The sequence below is a fragment of the Gambusia affinis genome, linkage group LG20 (genome assembly GCF_019740435.1).
Source record: "Gambusia affinis linkage group LG20, SWU_Gaff_1.0, whole genome shotgun sequence".
Lineage (NCBI taxonomy): Eukaryota > Metazoa > Chordata > Actinopteri > Cyprinodontiformes > Poeciliidae > Gambusia > Gambusia affinis.
This window is the reverse complement of record NC_057887.1, coordinates 6,408,478-6,432,894: the sequence shown is the minus strand read 5'-3', so window position 1 is coordinate 6,432,894 and position 24,417 is coordinate 6,408,478. Positions and strand designations below refer to the sequence as shown.

Below are 24,417 nucleotides of genomic sequence, written 5' to 3'. Positions count from 1 at the left end.
AAAACAGAGACTCAACTATTAAACAGAGGTTTGTGTGATCTGCATACACGTCCGACTTTCTCGTGGTTCTTATCAGATATGCTGGCAACATGCTAAAGTCTAAATTGTTAATAGATTATTAATCCAATTACTTTCTAATAATCAAATGTCACAGTCTGATTTGTTAATTCCACAGATGCGCTTTAGGGTCATGTAATGCACCATTAATAACTGACCAACAAGGCAAATTAACAATAACTTGTTACCATGAAGCTTCTGGCCACATTCAGTTGAACATTGATCAAAGTCACAGAACAAAGTTAAATTACAAAATTTAAAAAGACTGCTGTTTGCAGCTTTGCATAAAGTTTCATTTTTTTATTAATCCTGACAACTAAAGTGAACAGAAAATCAAAGTCAGTGCAAGTCCAATCACTGCTGACGTCACCACAGCATCAGTTTGGTCACCAGTAGGAAACAGCAGCACTCCCAGCGTCTGGAAGGGGATTAATTAATATTCGTCTCCACACCACAATCAGCCAAAACCTTTCACGGCACTAAACAACAACCTGAGGTTGAGCATAGCTCAGTCATACTGTGTGTATGAAATTAAAATTATAAAAACATTTTATTTGTCTGAAAAATAAAAGTTATTTTAAAATATTTCCTGAATACACAAGAGTCCAGTTAAGAGTAGTTGCAAAAGCTAATAGTTAGTCTACAAAGCTGAAAAGCTGGGAGGTTTTTCTTAGAGTGGAGGGTTCCCTGCATGTAACTCAGACTGTATTTGGCGTCTGAATGCCAAATGCAATTTGCAGCATGGAAAAAGATGCTGCTCACCTTAATTACGAGCTGGTGTCTGATTACGTACAAAAGTATTTGCATGACCATACAAGAGCTGCTGAGAGAGGAGAGCCAACAGGTGGCTCCCGCATGGACCGGTTGCTCCGTTTCCCTGGAAACAGTTACCATATCAACTGCAGAGAACAGTATGAGTGTACGTTTGGCATGTGTGTCTGTGTTTCAGTGATCAAAAGACAAGTCTCTCGTCTCAGGAGGCAAACTCCCACTGAGCTTCAGTTTGGGGATTTTTTTTTTTTGTATGTTTTTTTTTTTTTTTAAGATTTAAAGTTGGCAAGAGAATCCAGAAATGATTTAAAATATTATTTCAAAACTCAAATCTGTTTAGAAAGGCTTTGAAATGCTTCAGACAGATTTTTGCCTTGACCTATTTTATCCTCAGAGCTGCACTGAGGAAAAAGACTGCTGTTTGCAGCTTTAGCAAAACACTTCACGTTGTTCTAATTGGGTTTTCTTCAGATTACAGCCTGATTACATCTCCTTCACTGAAGTGCAACACACATAATGGCACAAAATGCAGCATGTACTTCTCAGATTCTGCTTTCACTAGACACATCCTCACAGCTGTGGCTAACATCTGTCCTCACAAGTCAAAACATTGTGCTCTGATCCCTTAATAAAGCAGATATGTAATGCCAACACTTTGAAGTCCGCGGTGCACTACTCCTTTTTAATGTTCTACGTCTGTCATATTTATCAGGGTTCTGCTTCACCCACAGCATTAAAACCTCCTTATGGCCAAGAACAATGGCTTTGGCCCTTTTTTATCTCAATATTGTGTCTTAGCTGTAAAATTTGACAAATTCAAAATGAAAAACTCTGCAAAAAATTTAATTTTAGCACAAAAAGGCACAATTTGATGTTTATATAAATTACAGAAAGTTGGGATTCACCTGCATGAAGGAGCATTTTAACTTCTTTCACAGTTTTATATACAATTAATTCAAACATGTGCTATAAGAGATATTTCCTTACGGCTAAAGATAGGAATTTGCGACATTCAAGTTCCAAAGAATATTTTTTGGATGAAGCCAAAAAGCAGCAACAAGTCTGTACACTTATCCACAGAGGAATCCCAGATCTCTGATGTACCGAGAGGAGGCGATGTAAATTTAAGAGAGTGATTTAAAGCCAATAGCTTCAGCCAAATTTGAAGGTGGAATAAGCAGTAAATGCGGAATCCAGGAAGAAAAAGGTTTTGTTGAGCAACATTTATTTTTAACATTTAAAGTTAAAGTGAAATTTGTTCCACTCTCCATCACTGAGGCTGTTTGTTTCATTCACTCTGCCAACGAGGCTGCAGAGGCTGACAGGAAATGAAATAATTCATGTAAAGAATTATAATTGCACATAATGAGCCGAGCAGGTGAAGTGCAAAAAGCACCTCCAGTGACTCATTCACTACATCGGTTCTGAGCCAAAACAAACTACTTTTTCATCAAAAGTTCATTTTTCTTCTCTTTCTACCATTTTTTTTTTTTTTTTTTTTTTTTTTTTACCATTTTCTCCTGGATTATTTCAAAGATAGAATACAAATATAGTTTGGGTTTCATGCAAATATATGTTCAACTGCTAAGGAAAGGTTTCACGCCACCTTACATGGACATCATGATCACATGTTTGGAAGTGAAGAACGCCTGTTTCCCTTACATATCCTTCATTTTTGGGGAAAATGTCTAGACAAGCAAAGAAACAGTGAGAAACCTCCACATGCTGGAGTGTGATTCTATCCAGTCTGCATGTCGCCCTCCATCTCATTCACTTCTGACAAATTGGAAAATATGCGACTTGACAGGCACTAATGGAAAAGCCTAGTGGTGCGATTTTCTCAGGTTCTTTACTTCAACATCATCTGTCTTCTGTGTCAGTCTTCTCTTAACTGATGAGGCCTTACAGTTAAATATTCATATCGATTCAGGTTAACGTGCCGATTTTACAAACACAGTCACCAGTTCCCCTGCAGATTTTTAACATATACAGTCTTTACTCCATAACATAGCGTATGATCTAAAGGGGAGATTTAGGAGCAGTCAAATTAATCCAGGGTTTAACAGTTAAAATTTAATGAGAGCCAACTGGTGAGTGTTTGAATCAGCACATTTTGAGGCTAGATACCCATACAGTTTCTGTATGAAGACGTACATCCAGCGAATAAACATTTAAACTGCACTGTTGTCAAAGTGTGAAACAAAAGATAGGCATCCGGTTTGACCGATTCCGTCCAAACATCTGCAAAGAAGCGGAAATCAAACCCATAATCTGAAAAGCTAGCGTCAGTTGAGGAGTGCTAATTAATTATACAGCTTTTAGTTGGGAAGATGATCTGAAAGACTCCTCAAGCATCCGTGGCTCTTTACACAATCTTTTTCAAGTTACTGAAGCATAAAAATTCTAAGGATTCAAATAAAAAGTGCAAGGGATATCAGTCAGCCTTTGCACCGCTCTGTGTTCCCTTTGGCCAACAAACAATTCATAATTGGACACAGAACTACTGACGGTTCGAGCTGCTGTATATGAACGTACATTACTCCGAGTCGGGGTACAGCGGCACATTTCCTGCATCCAGCTAGCAGGGGATGTTATTTTTTGACCCTGAATGCGCCTCAGGAGATAGCAAAGACATTCATGGAGTGTTTACAGTGCCTTGTTGTCGGTAGATGCAGACTGTGGCTGTGTGGGAGTGAAGCCCTGGAGTATCTGTGGCAGCAGATTCTGCCTGTTTGAAAGACCTTTACACGGAAGCAGATCTGTCACTTTGCATTGCTGCACAAAAATAGACAAAAAGCATTCCTTTCAAGTGTGTAAACACTTTTTTGCCCTTTATTGTGAGCTTTAAGGCATTATGTGGTAAATAAATATGCAAAATGGGCTTTTAAAACTCTAAAACACAGCACAGGCTCAACGAAATCACTGCTTTCAGCTCAATGTGTGTGTGTGTGTCAATAGTCAGCGTGCCAACATTAAAGTTATGAGACTTTATGCATTTAGAGGCTTGAATCAAATGGTTACAAACTACAACCATTTGGTTACAAATGGTTACAAACTGTACAAACAATTTCATTTATAATCAATAATCATTTAGAATCAATCATTTTGAATACCTGAAGCTGGAAAAAAAAAATCATTTAATAGACATGATTAGGGTTTAAACACGGCTGTCAATCTTATAATGACTGTGTAAAGTTTAAAATATTTAAAGTTAGTATTTCGTCAATCATTTAAACTGGAAACTTTATGGAATCAAGTGGTTTTCTCTACTTATTGTTAAACTTTGCTCAAATAAATAGTCATGTGGTTTTTAAAAATCTACAATACGACATCTATCTTCAGTATTATTGGTGGCAGCTTCATTACAACTTTTGGTGATGCCCGTCTCTTTCCTGTCTTGGCATGACAAAGTGCCAGAATTAAAGCAAACTTTAATTTCTTTACTTCATTGCTTTTTTTTTTTTACTCCACCTGTCACCCAAACGGTTCTGGATTAGGAGCTTAAAACTTTTCAGTCATTGTTAGAACTATAACAGTACCAGGACACTTGTAGGGTCACATATAAGTCACTGATCCACTCAAAGAAATAGCTTAAAAGATGCTCCAGTTGTAACTTCAAAACCTAGTGAGTTATTTTGCTCTATGACCAGAAGATTATTTCTACCCAGACTAAAGGACATTTTTAAGGCACCATGTAAATGTTTTGCACAATGAACTCATTGTATGCATCTAAATGAGCTGCTTGTATTTCCCCTTTTATGTGCTTTAGCACTTTCATTTTAACATAGAAAATAAGACATTTTTCTTGATGTTCTGCCTGGTGAATTAAAGGTTTGTCTAACCACTCTGCCTGTTTTTTTTTAATTAATAAAATGTAGAGAAGCTGCACTAATTGACAAATCAGATCAACTTCTATGGACTTTGTTCACTTGTTCAGTCATATTCATTGTGCTGTAAAAGCTTTGTCAAAGAAGAACATCTCAAAGAAAGGGGGTTGGGCTCCAGAAGCAGGAGAACATCTAAAATATGCCTCCCATGGAGACTGAAATTGCCAATCTCTGTTTAAAGGAAACTTAAAAGCAATAGAGGTTAAAAAGACTTTAAAATTTACTCTGAAAAGCAAATAAATTTAGCATTACCATGACATTCACTATGCATCCTGGAACCATGCTAGATTTTCAGTTCTGCATCAGTGAAAATCCTCCAAACTCACAAGTCACCATGTTGACTTTAATGAACTTCTGCTTCATTTTTGACCTCATGGGGTCAATATTTTTCCCCCCAAATATGTAAATGAAAAATTGGTGGGGCATTGTCTTAAAACCGCTCATTGAATTTCCATACATACACAAGTAAAAATACGTTGCAGCTCAAAAAATGCTTGGGTTGCCTGAAGCTCAGTGCTAATCTCTGCCTATTCACAAGCGTCCAAGCAGAAAACAGAAACTTTTTTTTTTAGACAGAATGCGTTACACAGTTTAACCAACACAACCATGAGGTCCCATGTACTCACAATGTAACAGCCCTTATTAACCGTCATCAAGCGCCTGTAAACCCTTCTGCTGCACCTGCACTCATCCGTGGTGTCTGCTGACCTTCACTCAATGTTCTGATTGCATTACCAATCAGAACATTGATTGGTAATTCAATGGTTACCGTTGGTTACTACAGCAATTTTACTCTAGTTGCGCGAGTAAAACGCAACATGCGTGATTAGCTTTCTGCTAATCAAATCCGCATGAGTGGTCTCCATGTGGATCATATGACATCTAAATTTGATTATTTCGACAGGTTTATTTTCTGAAATCACATGTATGTTTTAGTCTTATGTTCACCAGGTCGATGCTTTTTCTATACCATATTGGTTGCTGAGGAAAGCCAAGCAAAAAGGTGTAACTTAGGGTTATGTCTAACAATTTCAAATTTACTATCAATACAGAACGATATGAAATAAACAAAACCTAGGAGATAAAAAAAAAAAAGACTCATCAGATTCAGTCTTAAACCCGCAAATGTCAGACAAATTATTTTTAGAATGTTTGTTTTAAAATGCGTTCCAAATAACTGAGCTGACGGTGGTAAAGCCCTGTTACATAAACTGGTTGTTTTCTTGTCAGACATTTCAAAACGTCTCAAAGTGGGGAAGGAGTGGGACGCACAGCTATGAAAGCAGTAATAGTAAGTCAACAGTTTCTGCCTGCGTGCTCGGGAGAATGCTTGTAAAGAAGTAACACTCCTCACGGTGACGCAACCGTCTCTGATCACTTACACTCAGTCTAAGAAAGCTCTGCGTGCGCTCAGGACGTGCTCTCAACATGCAAATGAAGTCACAGCGAGGTAAGGAGGAGTGTGGGAAAAATGAAGAGTCTGAGAAAACGAGCAGAGCCGGAACGGGATTGGCTGCTCGGCCTGTTCCTTTGCTTTATAATGAGGGACTTCTTAAAATGCAGCAAAGAACACCAGCAGTGAAGGCAACGTAGAAATCTGGCAGAAGGAAAGAGGGCAGAAAATTCAGAGGGAACAGAGGAAACAATGATGAACCAAAAAAAAAAAAAAAAAACACAATGGTAAGATGGAGTGATTGAGAACGACTACTACTCATGTTGACAAAGTTAACACTTGCATTTTCCTATTCCAGAAAGTATTAAAAACAAACATATTTATTTAATCCTGGTGTTTATATGAACTAACCAAAACATTTGAAAAGTAATAACTACAACATGAATAGCCTTTGACACTATTGTTATAGCAGGACAGGCAGCACACACACCCATGTACACATCACACCTACTTGCCGTAGTCCCCTTGGGTCCCAGTTTAGGGCCTGGAGAAAGCTTGTGATTAGTGCATGCCTTGATTTGCTGCCTGGTCTGTGTGGAGATGTAAGAGGAATACATATGGAGGGGGAAACAAAGACTAACATAACACCGAAAAATGACCTGCTACTTTGGAAAAAGTCCCAATACCCCGAGGAGTGAAATTTAAAAATGATTGTGCAGCATACCAGCCCACTTAGAGCATTGCTATGAACTGAGACCAATGTGCAATTAAAAGCAAGTAGTTACAGGAGAGCACAGGAGGTGGAGGTTTGTTTTAGAATTACAAGCCAAGTCAAGTTGCTAGAACATGATTCTACCAACTTGGTTCTACGATTCTGTTCTCACATTTTGTGTCTTTGTTGCTGCAAACAGTTTCTAGGAGCTTCAGTACAGTAAATAAATGACACCATTAATTTGTGCATCTTAAATGGCAGCTCTAAACAGGTACAGAGGTGCACAAACGGTGCAAGGTGAGTGTTTTACTGCAACAGCGGTTAGAGTAGGAGAATGGCGTTTCTCTGTTTTGTTCTATATGCTATTGTGAGTGTGCAATTCCGGCGTAATTGGTGTTACTTTAATCTCCCGGCTCATTTCCTGCATTCAGAGTCTGCATGCATAAAACAATGCGACTTCCTGCTGCGTCACTCAACCGTTGGAGCTCTTTTGAACAAATTACCTTTAAAATGTATTGAACTGCAGGGCAGAAACACTTCCATATCTCTAAGACACAAACGATTCATAAACATTCAGTTCTGCAGATTGCTCCAACCTCATTAGAGTTGGCAATAAATCAACTGAGACATATTAAGGCTTAGACCGCACCCTCGGATCCTAGCTGCAGCGACGACTTCATCTGGCTAATAATTACTAAGTTTAACCAGCGGGGCATGTTCAGGATAATTGATAATGGTGGCCCACTAAACTGGAGAGAGAGAGAGAGATAATTCCAACAATGTATTTTTAATCACTTTCATCTCATTGCAGGCCTGCTGTTCTCACTAAAGACTGTGCAAACATAAATTAATCCGTTCTGGGTAAAAACGGGAATGACAAAGTCGTTTTCTGTACAGATCCGTCACCTGGAGAGGCTGTTTGGTATCCTTCTTCCACTTGTGAATACAACTTACTAAATGTTAAGCGTAAATAAACATTTGACATTTTTACAGCACAGAATAATTTTCCTGCATTTTTTTATGATTCCAGCTTTCTATTTTCTACACTCAACAATCTTTTGTGATGGAATCGTGATGGCAGTTGAACCTCGTTTCTCTCAGGTCCCACCTGTATAAATGCATCACAAGCTTCCTGTGGATCCCCAGGGGTGGATGTTAATGTCTTGAATTAACCGTGTGGGTAGAGACGGATACCGCAAGTCAACCAGACTGAAGAGTTTCAGAGAAGCACCTTCGTCGGAGGAGACAATGAGTCACTCAGACAGTTTCTCCGACCAGATGTTTCCAGAATTTTCTTAGGATTGTGAAATTATTTATTGAACATGCGCCCCCTTTTCTGGATGTTCTGTTGGTAATATGTTATGATTCTCAGAGAGTCTCTTTGCTCTCACACCCATACATTTTTAAAACAGAGTTGAAAGCATAAATAAAGTCGACACCTAGTGATTTAATTCTGTTCACTTTAAACAACCGGTTTGTGTACGACTCATTATATACAGCTGTGACAAAAAGCTTCAGCTCAGTAAATCTAACACGTATGTGTTAGTTTCTTGTTGCTCAGAGCTCAATGAGCTAACACATTTGTATTTTACAGACGGTTTCTTGTAGTTATACACAGAATATGCTATTCTGTTATTTAACCCTTTGGGATTTGCCCTCAGGGAAATTGTAAGAATGAGGCTTTGCTGTTATGCGATTAGTAAATATTGGTGAAGAAGGAAAAGAAGAAAGATTTATGTTCTCAAACTATATAAAAAACTAAATCTACAAGTGGACAGACTGACGACCTGTCCAGACACCAGCAACCCTCCTGACCCCACAAGGGACAAGGGTGTTAGAAAATGGATGGATGGATGGATGGAATCTACAAGTCTGTGACATGGAGTTGCATGTCCCCTACATGCCTACATGGCATTGTTGACGTATATAGCCATACGTCAACAATGGCAACTACTAATAGTTGTCCTGTTCTCCTTTTTTTCCCCCAGCCAAGCAATCAATCTCTGACTTCAGAGTCTAAGTCAAATGTTGGGTGCAAAGTTTCCAAAAATTGATAACCAGCACTCACTGTCTAGCCGTCTTCATTCTAATGTGGGCAAGAATTACACTGAGTGCTGGTCACCTCTTGGCTGCTGCTCTGATTTATGCTAGCCAGTCCATTTAGGTGGCCAGATATGCTTTGGAGTGGTGCCTTACTCTTTCCATTTTCACATGATTGATTAAACAATTGGGAGATCCTCAAAGCTTAGTTTTACAACCTAACCCTTATTTGTATTTCAAAACAACTTTCCCTTCCCAACGAGAGCAACTCTAAGTAATGCATGTCATATATAATCCAAATGAAATGCATTGAAGTTTGTGGCTTTAATGTGACAAATTCAGATTTTCAGGATTGTAAGTAAACGTTAAAAATCTCAAAGTGCAACAGCTGTGGATCCAGTCGGCCAGTTTCCACATTTCGAGTTCCAGAACCTCTCAGGGGAAAGAAACCATTAAAGGAGTCTCCAGTTTAAGTTGAGGCTGGAAGGATTTCCCCAGCTGCTCGTCTTCATCATCTCCTCTCTCGCCATCAGTTTTAAACCCTGGAGCTCTGAGAATTGCAGCAAACCCCTCTGTAAATCTCATCCGTCATATTTGTGCCGGAGAAGATCTGTCAGAGGAATCACGGGTCCCAGATCTCCATTTTATTGTAAAATCACCCGCCCTTCTGGGACGCATTGAAGCGGGTCAACACAGTAAACAAAGGCAGTGCACTACTCCAAACCTAATAATAAGGTGTTATTGTTGGAATCAAGCATAATCCTGCTGGGATGCTGGAAACAATACACCAGGCTGGGAAATATCAGGCCAGCCTGTTTCCATTCACTGCGGCTTTACAACCGGCTTTTGTGTCTCATTGTGAGGCTCATGCAGCTCCAGAATCCCTGAACTGGTTGTATATGGATCTGCTCAGGGGACTTTCTACCCTTCCACTGTATTGCGGAGTCCAATAATTTACAACAAAGAAAAAATGTGGAAAAACCTGAAAAAAGCAAATGAAAGATGGAAATAATTTACTCATTTAAACTGCTTTTTTTGTTTGTTTGTTTGTAGAGAGTTCATTTTGGAGCAATATGAATGTTAATTTTTTAAGAACATGAAGTCAACAAATATTTACAACCAGTGTGTAGCTGACCCCACATGATGAACTCCCACTAGAAAGGAGACAAGAAGGTCTCGGCATCACATTTACAGTTATTCTGTTGGATGGAGGTTCGATGCAACGCTAAAATCTCAGGGCTGTCATTTTCCCCAACATAAAGGAAGTTTGAAAACATGGAAACCGAGGATATTTACAGGATCTGCACTGATTCAGAGTGTATCTGTGTGACGTCCGTGTCAAAAAAAAAAAAAAAAAAAAGAAATTGAGGTCATGTACTTGTCAGCTGTTTGGATTACAGCCGTCTGATTTCAACTCGTCTCCGCTGTATTTTAGTTCAATCATGAAATTCACACTACCATGACTGAAGGCAAGATTATAATCTCTAAAACTTCGAAGGGATCACAGTGTTGGTTAAAAGGTGGAGTAGCGGAACATTTTTATTCCTATCCAACTCCAACTGAATCATTTTTTTTATCAATTTGTACTAAATTATAGTCAGTATGATTGAATATAGTCATCTTTTGATGCTTGAGAAGCCACTCAAGGCACTTAAGATGTTTGTTATGGACTGGCACATTATAAATAAGCTGAATTAAATTAATTTAGCACCAACTATACTGTCATTAGTCTATTTAACCAGGGTCTACAACATTAGTACCTCCAGTAACAGATACGTGAACAGCCCACACACCCTCACTGGCAGCGCCAGCAGCAACCTGCATTGTTAATACAGCCACATTTAATCTAGAGGGCATCTCTGCTGGGGTCTGCCGAGCCTTTCACCACCCACAGATATCATTTACCAGCTGGCCAGCTGCTGTTTTAAATGAGGTAATTGTGATCCTTGGTTGTTAACATTTGGAGTGCCCCCGACAATCACAGCAATAGTCCTAATTGTCCCTGCTGTGGAAATTGTGCAAAAAATCAAACCCTCTTAATTACATCAAGTGCTCTGTGTCTGTGTTTGTGTGGAGTGGAAACAATCAGCTGTGATCCACAGAGTTCATCTCTTGGCAACATCAAACTTTACTTCCCTCTGGAGGAAACCCTCCCCTCATTGCTATCTAAATGTTCTTTGTCACTGGTGACTTTAAAAAAAAAAAAAAAAAAAAGCCAGTTACATTTATGCCCCAATCAGACATGACAAGCAGATGGACCAGAACTGATCTATGGTACCAATGAAGCCCTTACTGCTGTCAGCCCTTCTCTAGTTAGCTGTGATGAAGAGGAAATGTGGGCCCGTCGCTGATCTTGTTGCCTTAGAGCAGCAGAATGTAAATTCTCCATGTATGACGGACTTCGGCACTTTAGGCCTTTATGGCGGCTGGTATTGACAAGATTAGATTTATGGAGCAATTGGCATTGGCAGATACTGTAGTCAAAGACTAAAGTAGAGGAGAGAGCAGGTGGGACTGTCAACATCTGATGGAGAGAACTCACCTTCTCACCTTCATCTCCTGCCCTTCAGTTTCTGTCAATGGTTTCAGGTCAGTTTGGATAACCAAAATCCTTCCAATATATTTATGAACTTAGATATATGCATACATTTCCTTACATGTCCAACTGCATTCTAAGAATTACTAAAAAACAAAAAAAAACATATTTTCCTTTAGATAAAAGGCTAGCTATTATAGACAAACACTTTGTATTTAGTTTAATCAGGCAACAAGGGTCTCCAAAACCATTAAGGTCTCTCTAACATGTGCAAACTGTAATTGGGCTGTTTGTATTACTTCTAAACCAACTAAATCTTCCTCGCTGAGTGGCATGTCAGCTCCTGTAGGTAGATGACGCGTTTCAGCGTCATTGTGTGCATTTTGTTTTTCTTGTTTTTGAGTTGACGGGGAACTTGTTCATCTCAGACACAGAACTCGTCTCCTTCCTGAAGAGTGATTGCTGGATGCCGTCATGCTATATAAACGTCCGACCATCAGGAACATAGAAATTGAACCAATCTTACAGAGGTCTGCAATTCTCTCCCTGATATCTTGGCCAGTTTCTTTTGATTTTTACGTGAAACGTGAAGTTTTCTTTGAGGTAAAATACAGTCACAGACATGCTTCAATTTGAAACTAGTCTTGTGAATCAATCCATTAACTTATCATCTGGGTTTCCTTTTTCATACAATTTGTGTAAACATTTAACTACATGTCAGCTATAACTCAAGTATGTATTGATGAAGAGGACCAGTCTGCAGATGCAGCACAATAATGGCCAACAAAAAGAAGAAATAAAAGATTTGGTCACAACAGACAGCACTTTAAACTTTGGGTAAATTGCGCAAATAAAAAAAAACAAAACAGACATCAGTGGACAGCTCCAACGTCAAAAACAAAATACTAACAAACATACTGCTGTGTCGCTAATTTTCAGGGTTTATTGACAGGAGAAATATTGCTGAAATGACAGAGTTTCCTTTGAAGACTTCCATTACATTAATGCAGGTTTAGGTGCTGTAAACGTGTCGCCTTCTCTTACAAAAAGATTGCCTGAATCAAAGTGGAGCCCATTACACACAACAGGAGGATTTATGATCGATTTTAAAGCCTTGGCTTACAAACCCGTTACGCTTCGATTGAGCAGCATTTTTACGCACATGAAATATCGACAAGTGGACGTCCACCAAGAAAGTGCAACATAAAGCTTTTGGAAACGATGACAAAGTTTGTGCCGATGAATAAGCTGATCATGTTCGAATCAGTGCTGCACTGCAGATCATCACTGATCATCAACAGGAGAGTTGAAGGATTTATGCTTTTAAAGAAGACGACGTCGGCAGGGAGCAATCTGGACAAATGAAATGAATAAACACTCACTTGTTACAGGGCCATCTAACGTCACCCGACCCCATCAGCGAAGCTTCAAAAAGAAAAAGCTCTGCTATAAGAAGACTTTGACTTAAATGTCAGGTGCCTGAACAAGGGTATGCTTAAATATAAAATTGAAAAATGGCTCATCCTGATACAGTAGTGCACTGCTTAATTACCTCATGCCTAGAACACCACAAACGGAAAAGATATGCAGAGATTGTCAGCAATGACATCTAAAGCACTTTAGTACAACACTTTCACTGCTTTTCATTAAGCAAAACATCTTGAATGCAGAAATAAGAACAGAAAGCACGAAAAGAAGGACTGAAGATTGTGTGAATTTCAATTGGATAACTAAATGTTTCAAATGCTGTTGCAAAAAGAAAACAGCCTTTCTGAGTATTTATGGGAGAAGGAGGAGGTGTAATCTAATGACGCGTAATTGCAGTTTGAGCAGTGCATAGTTGTTTGAAAACAATCACCACAGTTCTAATCTCCAATGGGGAAAAAAAATCACAACCATTTAGCATGATTACCCTGAGTTTAAAAACACTTTGCATTTATTGCACTTGAAGATCAAAAGAGTATGAATACAGTATTTTACTCAAGAGAAATGTGGCTAATCATTTAACAATAATAGCCGTTTGATTAAATTGTTTCCGTGACTACTTGTAGCTTAATTGGAGAACAAAAAAAAACAAAAAAACAAATCAAACCAATACAGTGGCAGTTTCAAAAGCTTTGCAGGTTAAAGTCGAAAATGAAAAATAAAACAAAGCAGCATGAAAATGGCTGGACTAAAACACAAAACAGAAGCGTTTGTTTTAGGCTTGGGAAGTAATGAAACAGCCGCTGCGTCTCGGCCTGAGGCTTCGTCTTCACGGTCTTTTAAATTTGTTCCTCTCACCTCTTCATTTCACAATGTTATCCAAACGTGATACAGTAGTCAAAACAGAGTTTAGGTCATAAAAGCAAGAGCAAGTCTTTGGCTAGGCGAAACACTAAAAAACGATTTGGTATGTGTAGAGGTTTTATCCATAAAAGTCTTGATGTTGGCAAATAAAATGTGAGCCAGGAGTCTAGGCAATAATGGAGGAAAGTGAAGCAATGTCCCTTACTGTCCATGAAATCATCAGTATAAATGGGATTAAAATGTCTATGTTTGATATCCAGGCATCACAACACACATTTGTTTCTTAATTTGCTCACAGTGAAGGGAAAAACGTTTTCACATCATTAATGCGATACGAGACGACCAGATTCGTCGCTCCAATCCCAGCGTGAGTGAATCCGGTGAGGATCAGAGCAGCAACTTAAGCTGCGACAAAGCAGTTTTAAAAGTTTCTTTTAAAACGTGCAAGAAAATTAATCAAAGACACAAAGCAACATTTATATCCTCAAAAAGAAAAAGAAAAAAATACAGACAGCAAAGGTAAATCAACTCTCTAACTTCGCAGAAACAATCTCTGGGTGAGCATGAAAAAGACCAGTGGATTTTGGTTTTTTCATTATTTGGAGTTACATACAGGTGACCGTATTCTACAGGTTTGAATTTATTACCATTTTTAGACACAGTTATAAATCAGGAAGAATTTTCCTAAATATAAAATATTTTGAATCGGATCATGTGATCTTGATTTTTGTTGCATAAGGCCGTTACAGAGCACTTATAATAGAATACACATGATTTTATACACAGCAGGCCACAGACATCAAAAGATGGCAGATTAACCTCCAACTGCAATTTTTCCTGGAACATGACAAAATTAGATTTTAATCAAGGAGCTCTAGAATTGAAAGTGCTAATTGTGCTGGTTTTGATCGCATGAATACGTTTAATTAATAAGCATTAGTGCAATTTTTGCGTCAAATCAGAGAAAGATTTGAATCTGAAAGTGACCGCGGGATCATAGTTTCTTAGAAAGTTGAATCGCTGGCATTCAGCAGCAGTAGCCAAGGCAGCAGAGATCACAGTATGGAGAAGAAACCAGGCAACATCAGAGCTGTTAGTGTAGATTAACAAAGATCACAGAGAGAACCGACAGCTCAGATTAGCAGCATCACAGCGAGAACAACGTTCGGAAGCTCTTCTCCTCTGTAGCTCCCGATTCATCAGGAACAAGATGAAACCAACAGGACGTTACGGTAGCTCGACATAAACACAGACCGGTTCTGATAGTGGTTTAGTTTTGATCCAGTTCATGTACTACAGGAAAACATTAAAAAAATAAATAAATAAATAATAATTTCCCCCCAAAATCTACAACAATTATGAACTTTTACATGGAGGACACATCTAACCACCACGGTGTTAAATATACTTGTGCAGCTATGTTTGTCCTCCCTGCAGCAGCATGCCCTCCTTGTAATCCAAAACTTTTTTTTTCCGCATTTTCTCATGAAAAAATTGACACCAATTCAATCCGAAGATATTCTAAAGTGTAAATGTGTAAGTTTGTACCTGCGGTGTTAAAACTGCACACCATTTCCACTTGTCAGTTGTTTCAAGTCTGTGTGGAAAATGTCTGAGATTCTTGCTCCAGCTGGGAAAGCCTTCCCTGAAATAAAAGATGCATCCACTGAGTAACTTCATTTCCAGTAGATTCTGTTCGCTTCTGTTTTCTTTGATCGCATCCTAAAATTTTGTCTCCCCACGTCTTTTTTTTTTTTTTTCCTTCTACCTATGCCAGGTTTTTATCGATACCAATTCATTTAAAAAGAAGGATGCTTTACAGCTGCAGAAATCTCCCCTTTAAAGCATATTTACATTTAAGCCCAGAATAACCAGATTTGGGTTAAAAGTAACTCTTTTGTTTTAACCATCATCTTTCTTCTAACTAGAGGTAATATGAATGTCTTAAAAGTTGCCAACCAGACAACAGTGTACAAGAGTATTAGTTGAATAAATAAAACAGTTTAGCAGAGACTACCTCAAGGATCTAAAAATCTAATAATGTTTCATTATTTCAACACATTCTTTCCCAATTTAAGTCGCATCTGATCTGTAAACTAGCGAGGAAGACTATGGTCAAAACCAACAGATGAACCCACATTCAGAAAGAGTCACATCGCTGTTATTGATGTTTTTAAACCCTGCGTGTTTTATTGATTATTGGGAAGCTACGTTTGTTCCTATTATTTTGAGGTTTGTCATGAAAACAAGTGCCACATAATTGGCATCCTTCAAAAGTGTTACGTTTTCACATAAACAAAAGGAAAAAAAAAAACCCTGAGCTGCTCATTAAAAAGCTTTACCAAAAAAAAAATATGGAAAATTGATCCGTTGTCACATTTCTCAGCCTGAAGGTTCATTCCTTCACTGCCTGCATGTGGAAAACAACTTTATAATAAGTATATTGTTTCAAAGCAGATCTTCTGATTAAATATTCTCATTAGTAAGGTATTGGTGACTTTATAGAGAAAGACACCAACATGGGCATCAAATAAAAGAATCGAAACTTTCCAATTGGTCCAAGCATCCATCCTGAGAACGAGACCAAAAGTGATTTTGGGTTGTTTTTTTGTTTTTTTAATCCACCTTTGGTAATATTTTATTCAGGCTCACACCTGGCCCTCACATCTGATTCTGATCAGTCCTGGCGGAGGGAAAACCTGCTGCTGGGAGACAGATGAGGCCAATTTGTCTGCAAAGATCCAACAGCAGGAGCTGTCACTCAAACACAGATCTCCATGCACATACACTGAAAAAAAACAAAAAAAAAAAACAGCTTGTTTAGCATTTAGCACTCATGATAATTCAGGTTTTCTTCTTCATTTTACTTTATTATGCATAGCTATAAACTCTTTCAAACAAAAGACAAATTTTGAGTACAAATAAGAAATGAAGCATATCTCATTACTGCAAAAAACCCGTATAATACGAATCAAAAGCACATAAAGAAATAGGAAATTAAAAAAAATTAACAATATTGGAAAAGAATTATGCAACACAATCCTTTCAGACTTCTTAGGTCAAGTAATTTCTCTTCTAATTATACAGTTATTGAGCTAAGCTGGACATGATCATAATAAGACAATTAGGCTAATTTGTTTGAATTGAAAAGCCAATTAAAGAATCAGTGAGCAGTGTTAAAAAGTTCATCACATTATATCCGCATTACAAAACGGCAGGTCAGGAAGCCAAGACTGCTGGACTAAAAAAAAAAAACAACAAGAAAAAACTAAACCATCTGTGAAAAAAAACCACAAAAAAAAACCAAACAAACAGTGTATAGCTGGGCTTCCTTATTGAATATTCAGCTGATACGTGTTAAAAGGATTAGAGATGTGCAGTCCCAGGCTCTTTGTTGGGAACTCCAGGCATGTAATCCAGGCGGATTTCTCCGCCAGATGGTTTCACTGAGATTTTCAACAGAAGGTTTGTTTACTGCATTCAACTATTCCATGTGTTAGTGTGTGGATGAAGAGCTATTCCTATCCGAACAAACAGCTACTATTATGACAAAGAGTCAGGATTGTGAAAGGCTGTGCAGTCATCGGTTATACTGGCAGCCTTAATGAGATGAGCTGTTTAAGCAGGAAATGAATGGCTGTGTCTCAGATCTCATAAGCGAAAATGTTTCAGATGATGCGACAAACTGTGTAATGGAAGACGGACGGTTTGTCCCTTTTCTGGAAGGCCGTCACAGAGTCAGGTTATTTCATTCAGCCGTGGAGGCACCATGCAAGTGGATTTGGCACATTTCCCATACCAATGATTTAGTACGTTTCCTCAATAAGATATGATGTACCAGTTGATTCTGGGCCCTTTTTCACATCAAAAGATAAGTCAAGATTATTGTCGAAATGATTTGAGAGAATTTAAAGTTCTATTTCAGACGCAATGCAAAAAAAAAAAAGAAAAGAAAAAAAATAGTAAAAAGTTAAAAATCAAAAAATATATTTTCTGGACCCTAGTTTCCCCTCCTCCCCCATACTACTTCATCTCTAATTAAGGGTAACTAAGTCCTTAATTAGATATTGGCAGGTTTCTTAGTTTTCAGGTTCAACCTGGTTACAGAAAAAATGTAATTTTAATTGCTTATTTTGAAACAGAATTAAATTTTCTTAGAGAAGAAGCAAAACAACATTTCTGGAAACGTCAAAGTAGTTTGCTGTCACAATCGTACTTGTTCAAACAAATCGGTTTTTATTTTCCGGTCATTCTGTTGTAATGGTGTCTATACGAGATTCTTGAGGCAGCTGCAGCTCATCCAAGATGTTGCTGCCAGAGTTTTAGCCGACACCAGGAGAATGCATCACATCGCACTAGTCCTTAAATCGCTGCTAAAGCTCCTAGTTTAATAAATCTAAAACCTTAATTTTAGGTAATTAAGCCTGTACCATCTGGCAAGGACACACACAATAGAAATCAGCCTTTGCTATAGTTGGGTGAGTTTATATTTCTGTTGTTCAAAATGTTAATTAATGCAGTGTCCCTCTTCAGCAAATAAAGCAAATTAATTAAAGATATTAAAGATTTGGTGGTCAGGTATGAACCATGAAGACCTCTCTGGTTGTCTAAGGGTTTCCACTCCTGATAGTCTGGTAGGCTGCTTGATTGGGGAGCTACAGTGCAACATTTGGAAAGTTCATGCGGTTCCCTTTCACACCTCACTGTGTCAAACAAACCAAAACCTTTAACCAACTCGCTTACCCACGTCGCCTGTGGTGGCGCTGCAGCAAGAACCACAGAAGGAAATGACACACTGAGCACAACCTCCGTCTTCACAAAATGTCAACAAAAATGAAGTGACAGATTTTTGCGGTTGGACTGTTTGTTTTCGGTCATTGGCAAAAGACTACGAGCCATTTCTCTTGCTAGTGCTAGACACACACACACGTTTGTTTTGTGTGTACTGACGCAAAATGCCCGGCACTATTGTCCACTTCCTGCTTTTGGCGCCATCTCTGGTCCGGTTGGCATTTACTTATGCATTCAACCGGTGCCACAGTTCACTTTAATAAAACTGAGATCCAGGTTTTTAAGTGGCTCACTGTTTTTGGTCTGCATTAGAGTTAAATTGCACATTGGCACCTCCCCAAGCAAACCAGACTTTGTAGGTAAACAGACTAAAGTTTGATTGGAGCAGACTGAGCAAGGCTGGTGTGAATGCACTCTTAGACCTGTTCCTTTAATATGATCAGGACCAGAAGGACCCTCTGCTCTGTTTAGCTGTTAGGTAATTTAAACTGTTTACTGAAGCTTTTGCATTAAGGTCAAAAATTACTTTTATCTTTTCTGTCATGTTGTGGATTTTTAATTGGCTTTTTAACCTTTTTATGTGATGCTTTAATTTTTACTATCGTCTTGCTTTCAATGTGAATTCTCATCCTTGCTTTTATGAACAAACTTGCTTTGACTGAAATCAAAGGATCAAAATAAAATGTTCAGCTTACTGTGAAATAAAAATAAAAAAAAACATTATTTTGAACGGTAAAAATCTTAAATAACCTTACCATTAGAATTGGAGAGGCCAATGAGAAAATTGTCAAAATATCAAGCAAGGTTTTATGAGAGTAAACAGATATTTATAAAACAACACAAACAGCCCAAGAACACACACAGCAGAATGTGAATCCCTCTCTTATTACCCATAATCCACTACAGCCCGGGCTGTGGGAGTCTCCCAGGGCCACGGATCACTGGAGCTCTGAGAAAGGTCAAACCAACCAAGAAAGCAGCCGGGTCATAATCATCAGCACACAGAAAAAAAAAAAAAAAAACATCTCCCCATCGTCCCATAGCACCATGATTTGATAAAACAATCACTGAGATGTTTCATTTTGCATTCGTTTCCTCCATCCTTGTCTGCGTCTTTGTTTTTGTTTTTTTTCCCAGCTCTTCATGTATTCCTCCCTCCCGTTTCTTCTTCAGTCGCTTCATCTGCTGCCCATCCCTCTGACATTTACTGCTGGACTAACTCCCGCCGCCCTCCGTTTCATCTTTCGTGCTCCCTCTGTTCAGGTATTTAACCTGCATGAAGTAGCACATCAAGTTCATTACTCTCTTTAATGGTGGTGGCTGTTTAGCCGTCAAATTTAACTGCTAAACAGGGAGAAAGTGGATTAGGTGGCGGTGCACCAGGAGTAACATAATTTTAGTGCATAAATGCTTCAAAAAGATCAAATGAATTAAACCGCAGCATTTATTGACATATTTTCACTTAAGGATATATAATCTTCTTGCAATGGGGATAAAAAAAATGTAACAGCTTCATGCTGATTAAGTCAGTTTGAACCTCTTTAATAAAAAAATACTTTTTTCCACATAAATCCTTTAATAAATTGTTTAAAATTACATAAAAAAAGCACCAAGATTTGCCACAAATTCTGACTAATACCCCCTGGCATTCAGCATCATCATCATCATCATCATCATCATGGTAATCAAATGCCCTTAAACAAAGCATCTAAAAGAGCAGAATTTAAATGGCTAATGACTACAGCAGCTACGTGACTATTTTGTCCTACGGACCTTTAAACAGCAGGTCACATCCACGTATTCATACACATCACGGCTATCACAATGCAGAGGAGGAAAAGCATCTCTATTAATGTTCATGCACTTTAATTCAGTGCATGTTAATCAGTTTTCAATTATGTCGATGAGTGGTAAAAACGCTGGTGTTCTGTTTACGTCCCGCAAATCACATTTTCATATGAATGAAAGCAGCATTTTCTTTCCTTCAATTAGCAGAAAAATCTAAACAAGACCAAAAGAATGATTACGGTACTCAGCATAGAAACTATTTAACTTTTTTTTCCCCCACTAAGTAAACTTCAGCTTACAGGTATAAACATTTTAGACTTTCTCCCAAACATCAAAAATCAGCCTGAGTGAAATAGTCATATTGCAAGTGCACCGTTTCCATGGGAGATTTAAAAAAAGGGGTTTTAAGGACTTCTCAAGCCTGCTAAGGTTTCAGAGTTTGGCGTGTTCTCACCTCCAGTAATTGTCAAATGCTGACTGTAATTACAAAAGATGTCAACAGGTATGAAAAGTGCAACTGAAAAGTTAAGTCCTTCCATCATGCTGTTCGTTCTCATCCTTTAAGATTGTATGAACAACACTCTGTGAGAGTGGAGGGTGGAAAATGCAAAACAAAACCAAGATCTGGCTCCTCATGAGTACACTCAGGTTTAAATGTATTGTGGATTTTCACTCATCCATAGAATCAAAATAAACTGTCCCAATAATCAAGAAGTCAATTAATTGCATAATAAATAACAAACTCAGTCATTCTCATTGGCATGATTTATTGTTTTTCTCTTTTTCTCCCTCTCTTTAAAAACTGAATGATAAAAGTCTTTAATACTTGGGCTATAATCTGCTTTACAAAAACTTCATAATTCATCTCATTTATAGCTTTGAGTTTTATTTTTTTTATCTTGGATATTTAAAATATCTTCATTGACCTTTGAGAATGTGTTTTTGGATTATTACAGTTATTTTACTTAAAAATGGTCTCAAAACAACAACTTTATGGATTATGGAGATAACTTCTGGAGCAAAATGTGTTACTGTGACACGCCTACTCCCGACATTAGTCAGATGAGAGGCTCCAAGGAGGGTCTGAGTTTCTGTTATTTGAGCGCTGCTCCTGAAGAAAAATCAACTATTTTGACAAAAATGAATGCGTCAGTTTGCATCAATTGTCTTTTTGCGAAATTAGTTTAGGTTTAGTAGCCATCATAGGGAAATATAGATTTTAACAGCCCTGGTTTTGATTAGAGGAAATCCAAAAAGTTCATATTTAAGAATTTGTAAATATAAATAATGCGGACAGGTTTTATGAGGTAAATTCATTTCTAACCAAGACATGTGTCATGAGACATTTTGACTAACAGGACCTCAGAACAATTTTTACCAAGCATTTTTCTCATCCTTACTGTAAAATGTGGCTAAATGTAAAAATTGGTGAGTAAACATTAATATCAAATCAATGAATCATGTTGCTGTCTCCCAAGTGACTAAAGAAAAACCTCATCTTTACGGAACAACACGAGACAAACCAATTATATCCCTTTCAGCTCCTGTCCACAGTTTGTAACTAATCGTTTCATGTCTTTGAGTTTAAGGCTTCAGCTTCTTTAGGTGAACCATCACATTTCCCGTTTTATTTTTTTGAAGGGTCGGATGTAAAACTGTGGCAGCGCCTGAGGCATCAGCCTCTATGCTTTAAAGTAAACCTTTAGAGAACTTGGCTGTAGTCTGCCAAGTCAGTAATGCTTAAGATGAACAGCTCTAAGTCTTCTTTCTGAAATATTCATGTTTGCCACTTAGGCGTTCAGCTGGAGGGGGGATTCTTAGGCTTATATATCCGGGAACTAAATGTAAGACCGTGTTTATGTGCGAGTTATTCTAAAAATAAAAATAAAACATTTTTTAGGTTTTGGTTTTGACGACAATGCGCTTTTTTTTTTTTTTTTGAATCTCAAACATTTCTAAAAATACCCAATAATAGTAGCAAACGCAGTTAGTGCAGCTAAATTGTGATAACAGCATCACCTTCTCCGAGCACGCATGAAAACACTTCGGTTTTCTTCCACAGTTGTAATCACTTCAGCTGTAACATTCACACTGTAATCAGCGCATTCGACAGCATCGGCATGCAGAAAAAGCACAAGTATCTGTTTATCCCCAACATCTCTCGCCTTACTGGGATGTGTGATCATAAGTCTGTTTAAAGTGGAAAGGCATACAAGCGGGCGGAGGCTCAGGGTTTCCCTGAAAATTTCCAAACGCTCAAAAGAGGAAGCGTTCGGAAAGAGAAAGTGTAGAAGAAACAAACAGCCACAAGCACACTCTCAGAGCAGACTGCTGACCCAGTTTAAAAAGCACTTAGAAGGTTCAGATGAGGGTCTTTCATCATGAGACTGCTTCAGGGGGAAAAAAAATAAATAAATCAACAGATGACCAAACTAAAGGTAAACACATCCTGACAGCAAGAGTAAACCACACCTAAAACAAAAGCGTCCAGAATCGCCATGTTTCAGCGCGCCGTCGCCGCGTCCTTACCTTCCTGCACCGCCTGGAAAGGGTTGTTGGGCTCGATGAGCTTTATGGAATGCGTGATCTTTTCGCTGTGCAGGATGTCATCGCTCAGACTGAGGTCGGACACGGCGAGCTGGAACACCTCATCGTCCCGCACGGCGTTCTCCTCAAATATCGCACCTGGGCAAGTAAAGAAAAAAAATCCTTCAGGAGTCAGGAAAAAAAAAAAAACAAACAAAAAAAAAAACCCATCGAGGTTTCATTTCATTTATTTTTTCCTGAGTTAAGCAGGAACACTGACAGATACAAGCACAAATAAGGAAAACTAAACATATCATAAATCACAGACTGTCACACTTTGATTCCAACTGAATACATCATGCGAAGGCTAGAGTCTTTTTGTTCTGTTAAAAAATATGACTACAGGGACAAGAGCAATCCTCCTGTGAATGACTGGGGGGAAAAAAACACACAAAGTATATCAAATAAATGCTCATTACATGAAGGAAACAACTTGAATGACGTGAGCTCTTTAATCCTGGCATCAGTATTTATAACAGACAACATCAAGACGTTGTTGCTCTTTATCTGGTGACAGTATTAGTCCACTTTAATATAAAAACAAATAGCTCAAAATTAGAAAACCGTTATTCAGAATAACACAAGATAAGCTGCTTTTACAAAAGCCATGTCAAGAATTTTGTATTATAAACTTTCACAGCAACAGCATCTAATGTTCTTTTCCCCTGACCTTAAAACAATAATAAAAATGAATTATTACTTTTACTGTCTTCCTTTTAGGCCACTCAAGCTTCCATACTTGATACTAAACTCCACTTTTTTTCTATACAAATATCTTCTTACTTTGTTTTGACACAGCAAAACATAGTTTTTAATAATTATTTTTTTTTATAATAATTCATCTCAGGAGTATTTTTAGAGTGCTGAATTTGAACGGAGGAGCACAGCGTTCCAGATACATTTTTAAATTTACCTTTCATTAGATCCTTAAGGATGAACGTTATAGTTTTAATATGTAAATGGCGGAAAAATGAAAGGAAACATGACCATTAATATGTAGTTGATGCAATTAAAATATTTAGTGTAAAACCAGTTTCGTTTTGTTTTTTCTTTACGATTTAAACATTTATATAAATAATAGCATAGACACACAAATATAGCAAAACATGTGCATGAACCCTTAATTCCTAAACATGTTTGCCTGATAGTCTTCACAGGATTAAAATATGATATGATTGTTTGTGCAGCTCATCTTCTGAAAGGCTCATTACATCTGAACATTATTCAGCCTATGGCTGTTTCCGCGTGACTGCAGTAAACATTCGCGTTAATCAGCGATCAATTAGCAACAAGCGCTCCAATAGCGTCGAAAGGCTGTTGTCTTTTACATGAAGTTAAATTCAACCGTTTTACCCGTTCAAGCAAACAGAGCCTTGAGAATCTAACACTTTCTTGCTTTTGACAAACCTTTTGATTCTGTTCGGTTCCGTTACCTTCAGCCAACATCTTTGATTGATCTTATAAACCGGAAACACCCGAGTTGACGCCTCCCGTTCATCCGGAGCGTAGAATTTAATTACATCACCGGTTCTGATTCACATGAGCGGTTGTGAACCTTTGTGTGGCT

The 24,417-nt window shown here is 38.1% G+C and overlaps 1 protein-coding gene across 5 annotated transcripts in view; it reads right to left on the bottom strand.

Moving 5' to 3' along the window:
* The window catches only part of grid1b (glutamate receptor, ionotropic, delta 1b), a 442,704-nt gene that overhangs the window by 395,884 nt on the left and 22,403 nt on the right, over positions 1 to 24,417 (bottom strand). For all 5 annotated transcript variants that reach the window (XM_044102209.1, XM_044102212.1, XM_044102211.1 and 2 more), the window contains exon 2: positions 22,794 to 22,949. In XM_044102209.1, the coding sequence (XP_043958144.1) occupies positions 22,794 to 22,949 (156 nt within the window). The remainder of the gene's footprint in view (positions 1 to 22,793; positions 22,950 to 24,417) is intronic.